This window comes from Mastigoproctus giganteus, chromosome 2, assembly GCF_048544385.1.
Source record: "Mastigoproctus giganteus isolate SK-2022 chromosome 2, ASM4854438v1, whole genome shotgun sequence".
Taxonomy (NCBI): Eukaryota; Metazoa; Arthropoda; class Arachnida; order Uropygi; family Thelyphonidae; genus Mastigoproctus; species Mastigoproctus giganteus.
The window spans coordinates 116,498,744-116,515,311 of record NC_143576.1 but is presented as its reverse complement, the minus strand read 5'-3'; the positions used below and the strand labels follow the sequence as shown (position 1 = coordinate 116,515,311).

The 16,568-nt window shown below is 37.2% G+C and overlaps 1 protein-coding gene across 1 annotated transcript in view; it reads left to right on the top strand.

Moving 5' to 3' along the window:
• The window catches only part of LOC150089517 (suppressor APC domain-containing protein 2-like), a 260,545-nt gene that overhangs the window by 224,939 nt on the left and 19,038 nt on the right, over positions 1–16,568 (top strand). The window contains exon 6 of the mRNA XM_090390011.1: positions 12,065–12,184. Coding sequence (XP_090246137.1) covers positions 12,065–12,184 — 120 coding nt within the window. The remainder of the gene's footprint in view (positions 1–12,064; positions 12,185–16,568) is intronic.

Here is a 16,568-nt window from a genome sequence, read left to right as displayed (position 1 = left end):
TCCTAGTGTTAACATAAGCAAAGAATTCTCAGCCAAAGTTTTCTGGTAATCTGCCTTTGCCTGCATAACTTCCCTGTTGACTTGATTGCAGACTAGTTTATATTTACTGTATGTTTGTGTCTATCAATAATTTATAATCATGCCTACATTTTTCTTCTCTACTACTAGTCTCATCAGTTCATCTGACATTCATTTAGGTCTCAACCTTGAACAGCATCTTTTATTATAAAAAACTTCAGAGCTTCTATGATTCTAATTGAGAAGTGTTCTTTCTTGAATACTTCCCATTTAGTCAATGCATTTGGCTGCACTGCAGTTCTCCTTTTACATTTGACAATAGCTCATATTTAAATAAATTAAACAAAACATCAATACAGTATGATCACTGCAACGTAGTGGTTCCATTATCTGAAGATTTTAATGCATGAAGAGTCACTCCTGATAATCAGATCAATTGAATTTCTTTCTCTTTTGACCCTCTAACATGCTTTTGTTGATAACAGTAATCCAGTAAATCCCGAAACACACTAATGTGTTTCTGTATTTACATTCACATTAGTGTGTTGTCTTGTTCATCTAGTAATGTCTTTATTTTGCATGCAGTGTTACATACAATGAAGAAATTACTGTAAAATATGCAATAATTTCTTTATTGCATTGTTTTGCTTAATTTCTTTATTTTTAAATACATTATTAGTTATTTTTAATAACTTTATTCTGAAAGAGGCAAGCGTGAACTGAGGCCAACATTTTTTAGTAAATAACACAGTCTTACTAAAAAATAAATGCAAGGTATAATACATTACGAATTGTAAATTTACTATTGAACAATCAGTGAAATACACCATTCTTTGTTCATAATAGTAAATTGCGGTGAATGGCATTGATTTAATTGTATCTCATATTGTGACCACCTTCATAACGAGTTAACACATACACCCTTTGGCATCTCTCATATTGTGGAATTATACTTCATAACTGTGTTGGCATGATTGTAACACCAGGGTACCTGCCCACCCATTGATGATAGACCAACAAACCTTGAAACGGTGCCGTCTGGGTGGTGGTACACACTGAGACTAAGTAACAGTAGTCTTCTCCATTGGTGAAGCATTACTTATTCGAGGTAGTGCAATACATCGTAACTCGTTGTGAAGATAGTCACAATATGAAATACAATTAAATCGATGCCATTTATTGCAATTTGCTATTACGAACAAAGAATGGCATATTTCACTGAATGTTCAATAGTCTTACTAAGTGAAGAAATTACATGTGACCTCATATAACATATGTTATGTATGGGTGTTTGTGTATTTTTTTCCTTTTCTTTTCTTATATTTTTGTGTATATATATATATATATATATAAAATTTATATTTTTATCATTTTATTTATTGTTTATTTATATGTTTGAAAGTGGTGAAATAATGAGCACTTAAAGCTGCATGGAATGAGTGTAATTTGCCTTTAATTTCATAAAGAATTATAGATTATTCTCAGACATTTTGTGGTATTTCCTATACCACTTCTTCGGTGATTGTAGAGACAGTAGAACTGGTAAATTATGGTGACTTGATTTACATAAAGATGTTAATTTGATTACATATTTCTTATATGTTAAGGTTTAGTCTTGATTTAGTTAACAAATATCTATTAGCAAACATCAGGTAAAAATTAAATTTTAACAGTTTTAAATTTTACATTAGTTATTAATTTAATTAATGAAATTATTAATTAAAATTTATAATTTTACATTCTTGTAATACTGTCCTTGTGACACCTTCAGCCTCACATACTAAGAGAATGTGTTTACAGTTCGTTATATTTATACATTCTATACTGTACTCTAAAACTAAAAATGTTTTGAACTAAGGTCTCCCGGTGCCAATGATAGGTTACTTTGTCACTGACAGCGAGGGTATTTAGAATGAGAATAGGGATATTTTGGATGATCTGTTTGGCAGCTAATCTTTGTGAGCGTTTTTTTTTGTATGGGTGGGTTAAAGATTATGCTAGAAGGGAAGATGGGGGGGGGGAGCTCTTTTTTTTGAGATATACTTATTATGATTCTTATTTTTAATTTTTTATCTGATCTAATACTCTGCTTTTAAAAATATGTATGTGGTTATTGTCTATCTGCATACACTCATATTAGTAGTGGCAATTGATGCAAGAAATCAAGCTTGTAAGCATCAGCCAAAAAAATTAAAATAGATAAAATACATGCTTCACCCATCTATACAATCCAAGAATTTGATAGTTCTTCCTTAAATTTATTCAAACCAACCACTTCCACAACGACAGATGAGAGTTTGTTCCAATCAGGTGTTGCTCAAAACATCAAAGGCAGATATTGTGGGAATTTCAGAGACGTGGTGTCACACAGATATAAGAAATGCAGAACTGGAATTTGGGGAGTACAATGTCTACAGAAAGGATAGACAGGATAGGAAGGGAGGAGGGGTTATGCTATTAGTTAAAAAACACATAAAATCCAAGGAAGTGAAGCCAGTCGACATCGCTGGACAGTGCAGTGTCGAGTCAGTTTGGTGTGACATAAGCATTGGGAGATCAAAATTGAGAGTAGGAGTGTGCTATAGGCCTAATGACTCTGATGAGTATAATAAGAAACTGTTCGGAGAAATAGAGTGGGCCAGTAAATCAGAGAGTCTTATAATGGGGGATTTTAATTTCCCAGATATTGACTGGAATTTGGGGGCTGGTCACTCACACAGTAGCAAGGCTTTTGTGGATTTATTGGATGATTGTTTTCTACATCAGCATGTTCGGGAGGCAACTAGAGGGAGTAATACTCTTGATTTGATTATCAGTAGTGATTCTTCATGCATTAAGAATCTGCAGATAAATGAACCACTTGGTGGCAGTGATCACAGTGTGCTGAAGTGGGAGTTACTCAAAGAGGTAACTACCATTAGGGGTAAAGGGAAGGGGTATTGCTTTCGTAAAGGCGACTACAATGGACTGAGACAGTATTTAAATTCTATACAGTGGGATCAACTGATGATATTGCCAACAGCAAATTCAAAATGGGAAGCATTCAAAGAACTTATCGTGGAAGCTACTAGGCTTTACATACCAACTAAGAAATACTGTTCAAGGTTTAGGCCTAAATGGATGTCAGATGAACTAATGAGGCATATGGCAGAGAAGAAAAATGCATGGGATACATACAAAATAACACGTGACACGGACGCCTATGATAGATACAAGTTGATCTGTAACCAAGTTACAAAGGAGGTTAGGCAGGCGAAGGCAGATTACGAGAGATCCTTGGCAAGGGATGCGAAGAAAAACAGCAAAGAGTTCTTTACTTATGTAAACTCTAGAAGGAAGGGGATGAATCAGATTGGTCCACTTGAGATCGATGGGTCAACTGTTGATGACCCTGCTCGGGTAGCTAACAAACTAAATGAATATTTTGCATCGACATTCACACATGAGGAGTTATTCAGCGAGGGGAATTCCAGAGGTGTATTCAACTCTAGCAGTAAGCTAGAGAATCTTGTAATAACTGAGAGCAAAGTGGAGGAGAAATTGTTGAAGATAAACACAAGAAAGGCACCTGGGGTGGATGGGATCTATCCAGTTATATTAAAGGAGGCAGCAAAGGAGGTAAGCAAACCCTTAGCCATAATTATGAGAGCTTCCTTGGACTCAGGGGAGGTACCCATTGACTGGAGATGTGCAAATGTGACCCCAATTCACAAAGGGGGATCAAAGGCTGACACAAGTAATTATAGACCTGTGAGTTTAACTTCTGTTCCCGGAAAATTAATGGAGGCACTGGTGAAAGAAGCACTGCAGGATCATCTAGACAAGACTTCAGTTATAGCTAGGACACAGCATGGTTTTGTTAAGGGGAAGTCTTGCCTGACCAATTTGATTGGATACTATGATGCAGTCACAAAAGAACTGGATGCAGGGAATAACTTTGATATTATATACTTGGATCTTAGAAAGGCTTTTGATACTGTTGCACATGGAAGACTGCTGCACAAATTGGAGCAGTGTGGCATTGGAGGCAAGTTGCTGCTATGGATAAAGGGGTGGTTGAGGGGGAGAAGACAGAGAGTGGTAATCAATGGACACTGCTCATCGTGGACTAATGTTATTAGTGGAGTCCCTCAGGGTTCAGTATTGGGGCCTTTATTGTTTTCTGTATTTATAAATGATATTGATGATGGTATATCAGGCTTAATGTCCAAGTTTGCAGACGATACGAAGGTTGGCAGGGTTGTCAAGGACACTACTGACACTATGCTGCTGCAACAGGATTTGGAAAGGTTGAGCAGATGGGCTTCGAGGTGGCAAATGAAGTTTAACATTGACAAATGTAAAGTACTACATATGGGAAACAGCAACCCCAGAGCAACGTATCAACTCTGTGGTACTACACTGACAGTGGTAGAGAATGAAAGGGACCTGGGGGTGGTGGTGCAGGCAGATATGAAGTTCTCTGAGCAGTGCAGACGAGCTGCAAGAGTAGCTCATGGTGTATTGTCAATGATATATAGGAATTTTTCTAGCAGGGATAAGGAGGTGATTATTCCCTTGTATAAGGCAATGGTCGGCCACACCTAGAGTACTGTATACAGGCCTGGAGGCCTCATTTCAGGAAGGATGTAGAGCTGCTGGAACGAGTACAGAGAAGGGCAACTAGATTGGTGAATGGGACAAAGGGGTTCTCTTACGAAGAAAGGCTTAAGTTTTGCAAATTACAGTGTCTGGAAACTAGGCACCAGCGGGGTGATCTGATAGAGGTGTACAAAGCCTTGAATGGTTTGAGCATGCTCAATGCTGATGGGATTCTTCCTCTAGCTCAGAAAAATCACCTGAGAGGGCATAAATTCAAATTGAGGAAAGACAGATGTAGGATAGATGTGCGGAAATTTGCCTTTAGCCAGCGGGTGGTTGGTGGGTGGAACAGACTTCCATCCCTTGTCGTGGAAGTTGATAGCCTAAATAAGTTTAAGGCTCAGCTGGACAGGTATTTCGAACGAACAGAGGGGTGAAGTGGAAGTGGTTATTTTTATTTATTTATGTTACTTAATTTTTTTTTTTTTTTTTTTGGCTGATGCTGCATGAGCTTGCTTTCTTGCATCAAATGCCTCTACTAATGCTAATGCTAATGCTAATCACCTCCTGCTAGCTGAAGGCAAACTTCCACACATCTATCCTGCAACCATTCTTCATCAACTTGAATTTATCCCCCCCCCCATATTGTTGCAGTATCTCACCCGATAACTGTCATTAAACACCCTGCCAACCAACCTTTATATCATCTGAAAACTTGTACATTAAGCCTCATAGACCTTCATTAATATTATTAATAAATATTGAAAGCAACAATGGGCCCTGAACCCTGGGGGACCTTACTAATAACATTAGTCCATGAAGAGCAGTGCCCATTGATAACCACTCTCTGTCTTCTCCCACTCAACCATCCCTTTAACCATAGCAGTAACTTGCCCTTAATGCCACATTGCTCCAGTTTGTTCAACAGTCTTTTATGTGCAACATTATCAAAAGCCTTCCTGAAATCCATGTATATCATATAAAAATTATTTTCTTATATCATAGCATCAGTGCTTCAGCATATCCAATCAGATTGGTCAGACAGGACTGCCTCTTAACAAATCTATGCTGTGACTGCAGTATAACTGCATTCTTGCTGATGGTCCTGCATTATCTTCTTTAACCATTGACTCCATTATTAGTATTAGTACTTTGCAGTATTAGTACTATGCAGTACTTTGCATTTAATTCATCTGTAATGCTACTAAATAACAGACTCAAATCTGTGAAATATCTTTATTATGATAATATAAAATAAAATACATGCATGTGTACTCTCTGTAATAACTGTATATTAAAATATTAAAACAAAACAAAATAAAATGATTGTATAACAAGAATAAAATACAATAAAATATATAACATTAAAAGCAATAAAAGTTGTTTAAAATCACTATAACCACTAACACAGGAGCTTTCGGCGGCAGCAGCTGCCTTCATCAGCTAATGAAGCTGCAGCCATAGCTGATGAAGGTGGCCACTGCTGCCGAAAGCTCCTGTGTTAGTGGTTCTAGTGATTTTAAACAACTTTTATCGCTTTTAATTTTATATATTTTATTGTATTTTATTCTTGTTATACAACATTTATTTTATTTTAATATTTTAATATACAGTTATACGATCAGTACACAGGTATTTTATTTTATTTTAAATTATCATAATAAAGACATTTCACAGATTTCAGTCAGTGCTATTTAGTAGCATTACAGATGAATTACAGAGTTCCTGACTTCAGAGGCCTGTTCAAAAAAAAAAAAAAAAAAAAAAAAAGTACTTCGCATTTGCCAAAGTTAAACTTCAATTGCCATTTCTCAGCTCATCTGCCTAATTTTTCTAGATCCAATAGCATATTAAATTAACCCCAGGGGCTCACATCTAGTGAGCATGGGCTTGGCACACCCAGGGTCCCGAGCTGGATATCACCATTCTTCTCTTTTTTGGTGATTACCTTCTACTTCTCTCTCTCTCTCTCTCTCTCTCTCTCTCTCTTAGGATAACTCGGGAATTTTTTTTTGGCTAGTGCAGCATAATCAGACTGTTAGTAATCCTGGGTATAACCTCCATGCACAACCACCCAGATAACCAACGTAAGCAGGGGTCGAGGTGTGGTGCCCACATCACATGGAGGAATACCGCCCCTCTGTGTTACAAGGAAATACTAGGTGGTAGATGACTCTCATCGACCGATGCAATACCACCACTTTGCTTATTGGAAGCTTGAAGTGGCGGAAATTGATTAACCGCCAACTCTTAAACTACCTAGAAACCTTCCATCTGATCAATGATCGCCAGTATGGATTCTGTCAGTGTTGATCCACTGGTGATATTCTGGCTTATGTTACCCATTTATGGACAAATTCAATGGAAAAGTTTGGTGAAACACAAGAAGTTGCTCTTGACATTTCAAAGGCTTTTGATCGTGTTTGGCATAAAGGTCTTCTAAACAAGCTTCCATCTTATGGTTTGCCAACTGTTTTTTGTAATTGGTTATCCAGTTTTCTCTCTGATCGCTCACTGAGGGTGATGGTAGATGGCTCTCTGTCTTCTAACTTTTCCACTAATGCTGGTGTCCCCCCAAAGTTCAGTTCTTTCCCCCCACTCTTTCTCTTGTATATTAATGACCTTCTTCCATTGACCGGAAATCCTATCCATAGTTTTGCCGATGATAGCACATTGCATTCCACTTTCCATTTTGTAAAAAACCTTGCCCTGCTCAATCAGCTTCAACTTCTCGAATATCCGCTACCAATTCCTTAAATGCTGATCTCCAGGTAATTCTCCAATGGGGCAAAGACAACTTAGTTTATTTCAATCCTTCTAATACTCAGTCTTGTCTTATATCTCACAAAAAGGATTCTTCTGCTCCTATGCTTATCTTTGGTGACACTCCGATTTCTAGGCAAAATGATATATATCTCTTTTGGGGAATACCCTGACTTCTAATCTCTCTTGGCTCAAGCACATTACAAATATTGCTTCCTCTGCATTTAAAAAACTTGGTTTTTCTCTTTTGCTCTTGGTGTTACTTTTCTTCCAAACAGCTGTTCACTCTGTACAAATTGCAAATCCTTCCTACCATGGAATATTGTTCCCACATCTGGGGCAGTGCCCCCAAAACCCCTCCGTAGCCAGGTGGGAAGGAGCAGCAGTGCATAGCACACGCTTCTTGATTAGACCGGGGTTCGCGCCCGTCACCACCAAATACGGAGGATGCGGAAAAGTCAGGGTATGACCATCGCATATCCCGGAGCAATATGGCCTTAGTTGCTAATGCTCCTAAAAACCAAATAAACAAACAACAACAAACAGCCCCCAAAACCTCTCTCAGGCTTCTTGATTTCATTCAGAAGAGGGCAGTTAGGTTAATTAATGATTCATCTGTAACAGAGTCTCTCCACTCTCTGTCTCATAGACATACTGTTGCTGCTGCATGCCTTTTCTACAGATACTTCCATGGGCACTGTTCTTCTGAATTGGCTTCTATAATTCCTGCTGTTTCAAAACAGTCCAAACACGTGCCACCACCAGCCAACATCCATTTACTGTCCAACTTCAAACTCACAGAACCAACTTTTCATCTTCCTCATTTATTCATTCAACTGCTGTTTTCTGGAACAAACTTCCTTCGTATGTTTTTCCTGAAAATTTCAGTCTACAGAAGTTCAAGTCTAATGTCAACAAATATCTTCTTTCATCTTCTCAACCTGCAACCCAAACACTATACCAAGTACTATAGGTTCTAATACCTCTCGTGTTTGGGGTTTTCATAAAAAAAAATAAAATAAAATAAAAAAATACGCCTCAGGTTTCCTTGCACCATATAGCTAATAATAATAATAATAATTAATAAATATAGAGTGGCGCCTCCATAGCCAGGTGGGAAGGAGCAGCAGTGCGTAGCACACGCTTCTTGATTAGACCGGGGTTCAAGCTCGTCACCACCAAATATGGAGGATGTGGAAAGGTCAGGGAATGACCACCGCATATTCCCGGAGCAATATGGCCTTAGTTGATAATGCTCCTAAAAACCAAATAACAAATAACAATAAATATAGAAAATGACAATGCGCCGAGTGCTGAACCTGGAGGACTCCATTAATAACATTAGTCCACAAAGAGCAGAGTTCACTGATAACCAGTCTCTTACTTCTACCCCTCAAATTTCAAGGAACAGAGATTAAGTTAACAGGTCTGTAATTACTTATGTCACCTTTTGATATCCCCCTTTTTTGAACTGGGAGTACATTCTTACATTTCCTGTCCATAGGAACCTCTCCTGAATCCAAGGATGCTCTCAATTATGGCTAAGAGTTTGCTGCCTCCCTTAATGTAACTGGATAGATTCCATCCACCCATGATGCTTTTTTTTTTTTATGTTTAGCCTTAACAATATCTCTTCCACTTTCATTTCATTTATTGCAAAATCATTTAGCTCCCCATTGATAAATTTCTGGCATCTCCTTCCCTAAAGAATTTCTTGTGTATGCATATAGATGCAAAATGCCTATTCAGTTTGTCAGCAACCTAAGCAGGGTCATCAACAGTTAAACCATTGATATTAACCTGTTCTGTCTACTGTTACAATAAGCATAGAAGTCTTTGCTTTGTTCTTTGCATTCTTTTCCTTGTTCTTTGCATTCTTTGCCAGAGACTTCTCATAATCTGCCTTAGCTTGTCAAGCCTCCTTTGTGACTTGATTACAGACTAATTTGTATATGATATAGGCTATTGTATCACTTGATAATTTACATGCTTTGTAATGTTGAACCTGCCCACACAATTAAACACTCACAAAAATTGGCTGCCAAACAGATATTTAATCCTACAACATCCAAATCCCTATTTGGATGTTGTAGGATCATTCAAAATACTATCACCCTTGATAACAAACTAACCTATTTTTATATTTATTTTTTTTTTTATTATTATATATTTTTATTTTTTTATTTTATTTTATTATTATTATTTTTTTGGCTGGTGCAGCATAAGCCATAGGCCTTCTTGCACCGTGTGGCCATTGCTAATACTAATACTGTTTTTTGGCCTTAGTAGACCTTAACTGGAATTTTAATTCAAAACAGTTTTAGTTTGAGAGTATAGTACAGAACATATAAATATAATGAATTGAAAACCACTGTCTTGATATGTGAGGCTGATAGTGTCATAACGATAGCATTACAGGAGTTTAAGGATTCATAGTTATCTGTTTACTTAATGTTAATTTATTGAAATTTAATTATTAATCATATTAACTAAATTAATAACTAATGTAAAATTATTTTAAATTGTTAAAATTTAATCTTTACATAATGTTTGCTAATAGCTATTTGTTAACTAATTCAAGACTAAACCTTAACAAATAAGCAAATGTGTAATCAAATTGACAACTTTAAGTAAATCAAGCCACCATAATTTACCAGTTCTACTATCTTTACAGTCACTGAAGAAGTAGCACAGAAAGTACTACGAAGCATCTGAGAATAATCTGTAATTCGTTAAAAAGCTCCACGCAGGTTTAAGCATTCATTTTTTCACAAATTTTCAGTTTTTGATATATCTGCTCACTGTGCCGCTAAAATAATATTTAAGATACATATTTTTATATTACATTGTTAGTACTGAGTTCAGATGCTAATGCTCTGTTCATACTGCCATCTGTATTTCAATTTCTTTTCAATGTACTCTTATTTAACTGCTATTCTGGGTCAGTGGTTTGGTATTGCTTTGTCCTTGCTCTGCTGCTCTGTGATACTATAAATTTTCACTGTATAAGGGCTGTCATTATTCAAATCTGTAATATTGATGTATTAATTAGTGTAACTATCAGGTTGGTGATGTACTAATTTTTTTTAATGTTTGAAATACAGTGATGCCCCAGCCATTGTTAGCCTTGTGGTCTTCCGATGAAATAGGGAACAATGGTTAGTTTTTTATTTTATTTATTTTTGTTTCACCCTGTTGGTAATGTTGTTTTGGTTGGTTTTCATTTCTGTTTATAGTGATAATTCACAAAATTTAGACCCAGTGCCATCAACTGCTACCAAATTTGAATTAATTTGCATTCATTTTCATAAATTTATATTACTTGGTAATCTTATTATTAATTTGCATTTTTTCTAAATTATTTTAGGAGCACATTTCTTCTACACCATTCTTTATCTTGACTTATTTCCCCCCCTCCAGTTATGTACTGGTTTATTTTCTATTTGCCACTTATTTGGCTTACTAAACAACTGGTATATTCTTATTTTATATTAAAATTATATATATATATGCCCTACCATTAATATCCAGACACCTGCATATCTGCAAGTAATCTTTATTTACAGAAAAACTAATAATGTGTACTGAAACCTTTAGCCTTTATGATGTCCTCTAACCTCTGTGAAACACTCTCCATTAATTTTTGTAAATGTCCTCTGATATTTTTTGTCATTAAAGTGGTAGCCAGTTCAGCTGTGTTTTTTGGAAGTCCCTCATCACATGTAATTGATAATCCAGTTCATCTTATAAAGGTTATATATAGAATTGAGTCAGTGCTCTGGGCTGGCCAGTCAAAATTTTCAACACTCATGTCCCCAAACCAGTCCGTCACAACATGAACAGTATGACAGAGAAATTGTCTTACTGATACAGGTATGGTGGGCCTTCCCTACTACAGTGTAGGTAACACATTATTGTTCAGGATGGCTAGACTGACCTCGGCATTCATGGATTTGCCCAAAACAACAAGTGTTCCCAGGCCAAACCATAAATAAACAGCCCCAGATCATCACACTGCCTCTGCAAACTTCTTTTTCAGGATGATATAGTCTGGCATGCAGCTCTCTCTCTCTCTCTCTCCAGACATGTACCTCACACAGGCACAACTGTCAGACTGATAGTACCATGGCTGGCCTTACACTAAGCTAGATGACATCTAGCATTAGTTGGGGTGATTAGTGGCTTGTGAATAGCTGCATGACCACAGTAAACCATATCATGCAGCATCCTGCATATGCTGCAACAATCCCAACCTGTGTTTTCCAAGCAGACAATTCTTTTCAGGGCTGTCCTATCAAAATCCATCAGCTGCTAAGGTTTTTTGAGTTGTTTTGTGACATTTCAGCACCAGTCTGCTTCCATTTGCAAATCAAATCACTAATCTACAGCCTGGCCTAAGAATCTGCACTGCTATTGAAATATCCCATACAGACCATTGCTTATGTAGCACCCTATTATCATACTGTGCTGAACATCTGTTAAATCTGTCAAGAATGGCATCTTGCATTCACAATTGTACTACTGTCCTCTCAAAGACCTATGAGCATTGTTATAATTGTGTCTGACATGTGATGTTTGGGAAAGATGTAATCAACTGTCAAGAGACAGGTATGTGGATATTAATGGTAGGGCAGTGTATATATAAATAATTTGAAATATATATATATGTTTTTTCCTTCTTCCTCTTCAAATTATTTTTCAGAAGCTTCCCATGCACATGAATCTTGCAGTCAGTTATTCTCCTCTCTACAGCAAAATGCAAAAAGATTCTGCACAGGTGCTAATTCAACGTTTAAGAGAGCAGAATCATATGCTGACAGAGGTAAATAACTTTAATCAATTTTTGTTTCTTAAAAGAAAGATAAGGCAAATTATTCATTACCTGACTAATTGTTAAATAGTTACGTGAGAAAAATATTCATCATCCTGAAGGGCATCTGTTTTCAAAACATATTGGATTTTCAGTAATTTCTAAGGAAAATCTTCATTCATTAGTATTAATATTAGTAGTGGCAAAATAATGCAAGAAAGCAAGGTTATACACAGCAGCAATAAAAAAAAAAACCAACACTTCCCATATCACTTGTCCATTTCCTCTCACAGTTTGTCTAGTTCTGCCTATAAGTTATTCACACTACCTACTTCTACGACACCAGATGTCAGTTGGCAACAACAATCAACTACCTGATGCCTAAAGACAAATTTCCACACCTCTATCATGTAACCATCCTTCCTCAGTTTGAATTTATGTCCCTTCATATGTATGGCTTGAGAAGGAGAAAGGATTCCATCTGTCTTGAGCTTACATAAGCTATGTGTACATTTGGGAAACTAGTAATCAGTTTATTTTTTATTTGTGCCTTTATTAATTCTGCCACAGATGTTTTGCCCTTGTATAGTGCTGAAAACAATAGGAATTCATCAACGAAGTCTACTTCTAAGTCAGACGAGTAGGTGTTGACTAATGCTTTGGCTTTGGATTGAATTTCTTCTTTTGACATAGATGATTTATCTATAAGAAAACTGAAGATATCATCCAATGTACTGTAAGCAGCATATTGTTTTGTCATTTCTATGACTAGCATCTACAATACGATAAAAAACTTGAATTTGAAATGCATCTTTTGCACTTAGTCTGCTGATACCAATTCCTCTGGTGTTCATGAAACGGTTTCTTCCTTTTCTGCTTTCGGTCTTCATATTGTCTGTAATCAGAATTTGGAATGAATTCTTTTGCCATTTTTTTAAAATCATCAAATTTGTATTCATCTCAAACATCAATCAAATAATCCAGAAGAGCATCATACAATTCACAATTATGCTCAATTCCAGGTTCTTGAATTGCTTTATTCACTCTATGTTTTTTTTAGAAGATCTTCCCAAATGACAATCATTAATGCTGTTTCTAACCTGTTCAGTTTATTTATCAAAGCTTTTGCTTCATGAACCATGGTGGGCTTTTGTTCTTCACTATTCTGAGATGTCAACGAGTGATGCAAGAATTTTGCTGTAATTTTTTTCGATGATCTTGCAGCATCATGATGTGATGACCATCTTGTGACTGATAGATTTTTGACTGAGATTGTATTCTCCATCATACTCGTTTAGCCATCTTTGTGGTTGGGCTGCAAAGAATGAGTAGAGCAACTGTAAAATGCCGAAAAAATTAATGGCAGCCAAATAGCTTCAGATGTGATCCCTACTAAATTAAGACTGTGTGAAGCACATGGAACCCATACTGCTAGTTTGTTGACTTTTTTAGCATTAGCATTAGTACAGACATTTGATGCAAGAAAGCAAGCTTATGCAGCATCAGCCAAAAAAAAAAAAAAAAAAAAAAAAACTCACTTCCACTTCACCCTTCTGTTCCACCAACCAACCACCCGCTGGCTAAAGGCAAATTTCCGCACGTCTATCCTACATCTGTCTTTCCTCAATTTGAATTTATGCCCTCTCAGGTGATTATTCTGAGCAAGAGGCAGAATCCCATCAGCATTGAGCATGCTCAACCCATTCAAGGCTTTATACACCCCTATCAGATCACCTCGCCGGTGCCTAGTCTCCAGACACTGTAATTTGCAAAACTTAAACCTTTCTTCGTAAGAGCACCCCTTTGTTTCATTCACTAATCTTGTTGCCCTTCTCTGTACTCATTCCAGCAGCTCTACATCCTTCTTGAAATGAGGCCTCCAGACCTGTATACAGTACTCTAGGTGTGGCCTGACCATTGCCTTATACAAGGGAATAATCACCTCCTTATCCCTGCTGGAAAAATTCCTGTATATCATTGACAATACTCCATGAGCTACTCTTGCAGCTCGTCTGCACTGCTCAGAGAACTTCATATCCGCCTGCACAACCACCCCCAAGTCCCTTTCATTCTCTACCACTGTCAGTGTAGTACCACAGAGTTGATACGTTGCTCTGGGGTTGCTGTTTCCCATGTGTAGTACTTTACATTTGTCAATGTTAAACTTCATTTGCCACCTCTCAGCCCATCTGCTCAACCTTTCCAGATCCTGTTGCAGCAGCATAGTGTCAGTAGTGTCCTTGACAACCCTGCCAACCTTTGTATCGTCTGCAAACTTGGACATTAAGCTTGATATACCATCATCAATATCATTTATAAATACAGAAAACAATAATGGACCCAACACTGAGCCCTGAGGGACTCCACTAATAACATTAGTCCACGATGGCAGTGTCCATTGATTACCACTCTCTGTCTTCTCCCCCTCAACCACCCCTTTATCCATAGCAGCAATTTGCCTCCAATATCACACTGCTCCAATTTGTGTAGCAGTCTTCCATGTGCAACAGTATCAAAAGCCTTTCTAAGATCCAAGTATATAATATCAAAGCTATTCCCTGCATCCAGTTCTTTTGTGACTGCATCATAGTATCCAATAAAATTGGTCAGGCAAGACTTCCCCTTAACAAAACCATGCTGTGTCTGAGCTATAACTGAAGTCTTGTCTAAATGATCCTGCAGTGCTTCTTTAACCAGTGCCTCCATTAATTTTCCCAGAACAGAAGTTAAGCTCACAGGTCTATAATTACTTGTGTCAGCCTTTGATCCTCCTTTGTGAATTGGGGTCACATTTGTACATTTCCAGTCTATGGGTACCTCCCCTGAGTCCAAGGAAGCTCTCATAATTATGGCTAAGGGTTTGCTTACTTCCTTTGCTGCCTCCTTTAATATAACTGGATAGATCCCATCCACCCCGGGTGCCTTTCTTGTGTTAATCTTCAACAATTTCTCCTCCACTTTACTCCCAGTTATTTCAAGATTCTGTAGCTTACTGCTAGAGTTGAATACACCTCTGGCATTCCCCTCGCTGAATAACTCCTCATGTGTGAATGTCGATGCAAAATATTCATTTAGTTTGTTAGCTACCTGAGCAGGATCATCAACAGTTGACCCATCAATATCAAGTGGACCAATCTGATTCATCCCCTTCCTTCTAGAGTTTACATAAGTAAAGAACTCTTTGCTGTTTTTCTTTGCATCCCTTGCCAAGGATTTCTCGTAATCTGCCTTTGCCTGCCTAACCTCCTTTGTAACTTGGTTGCATATCAACTTGTATCTATCATAGGCTTCTGTGTCATGTGTTAATTTGTATGTATCCCATGCATTTTTCTTCTCTGCCATATGCCTCATTAGTTCATCTGACATCCATTTTGGCCTAAACCTTGAACAATATTTCTTAGTTGGTATGTAAAGCCCAGTAGCTTCCAAGATAAGTTCTTTGAATGCTTCCCATTTTGAATTTGCTGTTGGTAACATCATCAGTTGGTCCCACTGTATAGAATTTAAATACTGTCTCAGTCCATCGTAGTCGCCTTTACGGAAGCAATAACCCTTCCCTTTACCCCTAATGGTAGTTACCTCTTTGAGTAAATCCCACTTCAGCACACTGTGATCACTGCCACCTAGTGGTTCATTTATCTGCAGATTCTTAATGCATGAAGAATCACTGCTGATAATCAAATCAAGAGTATTACTCCCTCTAGTTGCCTCCCGAACATGCTGATGTAGAAAACAATCATCCAATAAATCCACAAAAGCCCTGCTAGTGTGTGAGTAACCAGCCCCCAAATTCCAGTCAATATCTGGGAAATTAAAATCTCCCATTATAAGACACTCTGATTTACTGGCCCACTCTATTTCCCTGTACAGTTCCTTATTATACTCATCAGAGTCATTAGGCCTATAGCACACTCCTACTCTCAATTTTGATCTCCCAATGTTTATGTCACACCAAACTGACTCCACACTGCACTGTCCAGCGATGTCGACTGGCTTCACTTCCTTGGTTTTTATGTGTTTCTTAACTAATAGCATAACCCCTCCCCCCTTCCTATCCTGTCTATCCTTTCTGTAGACGTTGTACTCCCCAAATTCCAGTTCCGCATTACTTATATCTGTGTGACACCACGTCTCTGATATCCCAACAATATCTGCCTTCGATGTTTTGAGCAATACCTCAAATTCATCAAATTTATTTACTAAACTCCTAGCATTGGTGTACACGCAAGTATACCTGCACCTGTTTCTATTCTTAGCTACCCTAACACAACCCATGTGTTTACTTAGGGTATATTATATAATATATTATATATATTATAGTATATTATATTAGTATATTAGTATATTATATAATATATAATATATTATATTATAAGAAATATTTTACTCCTCTTTT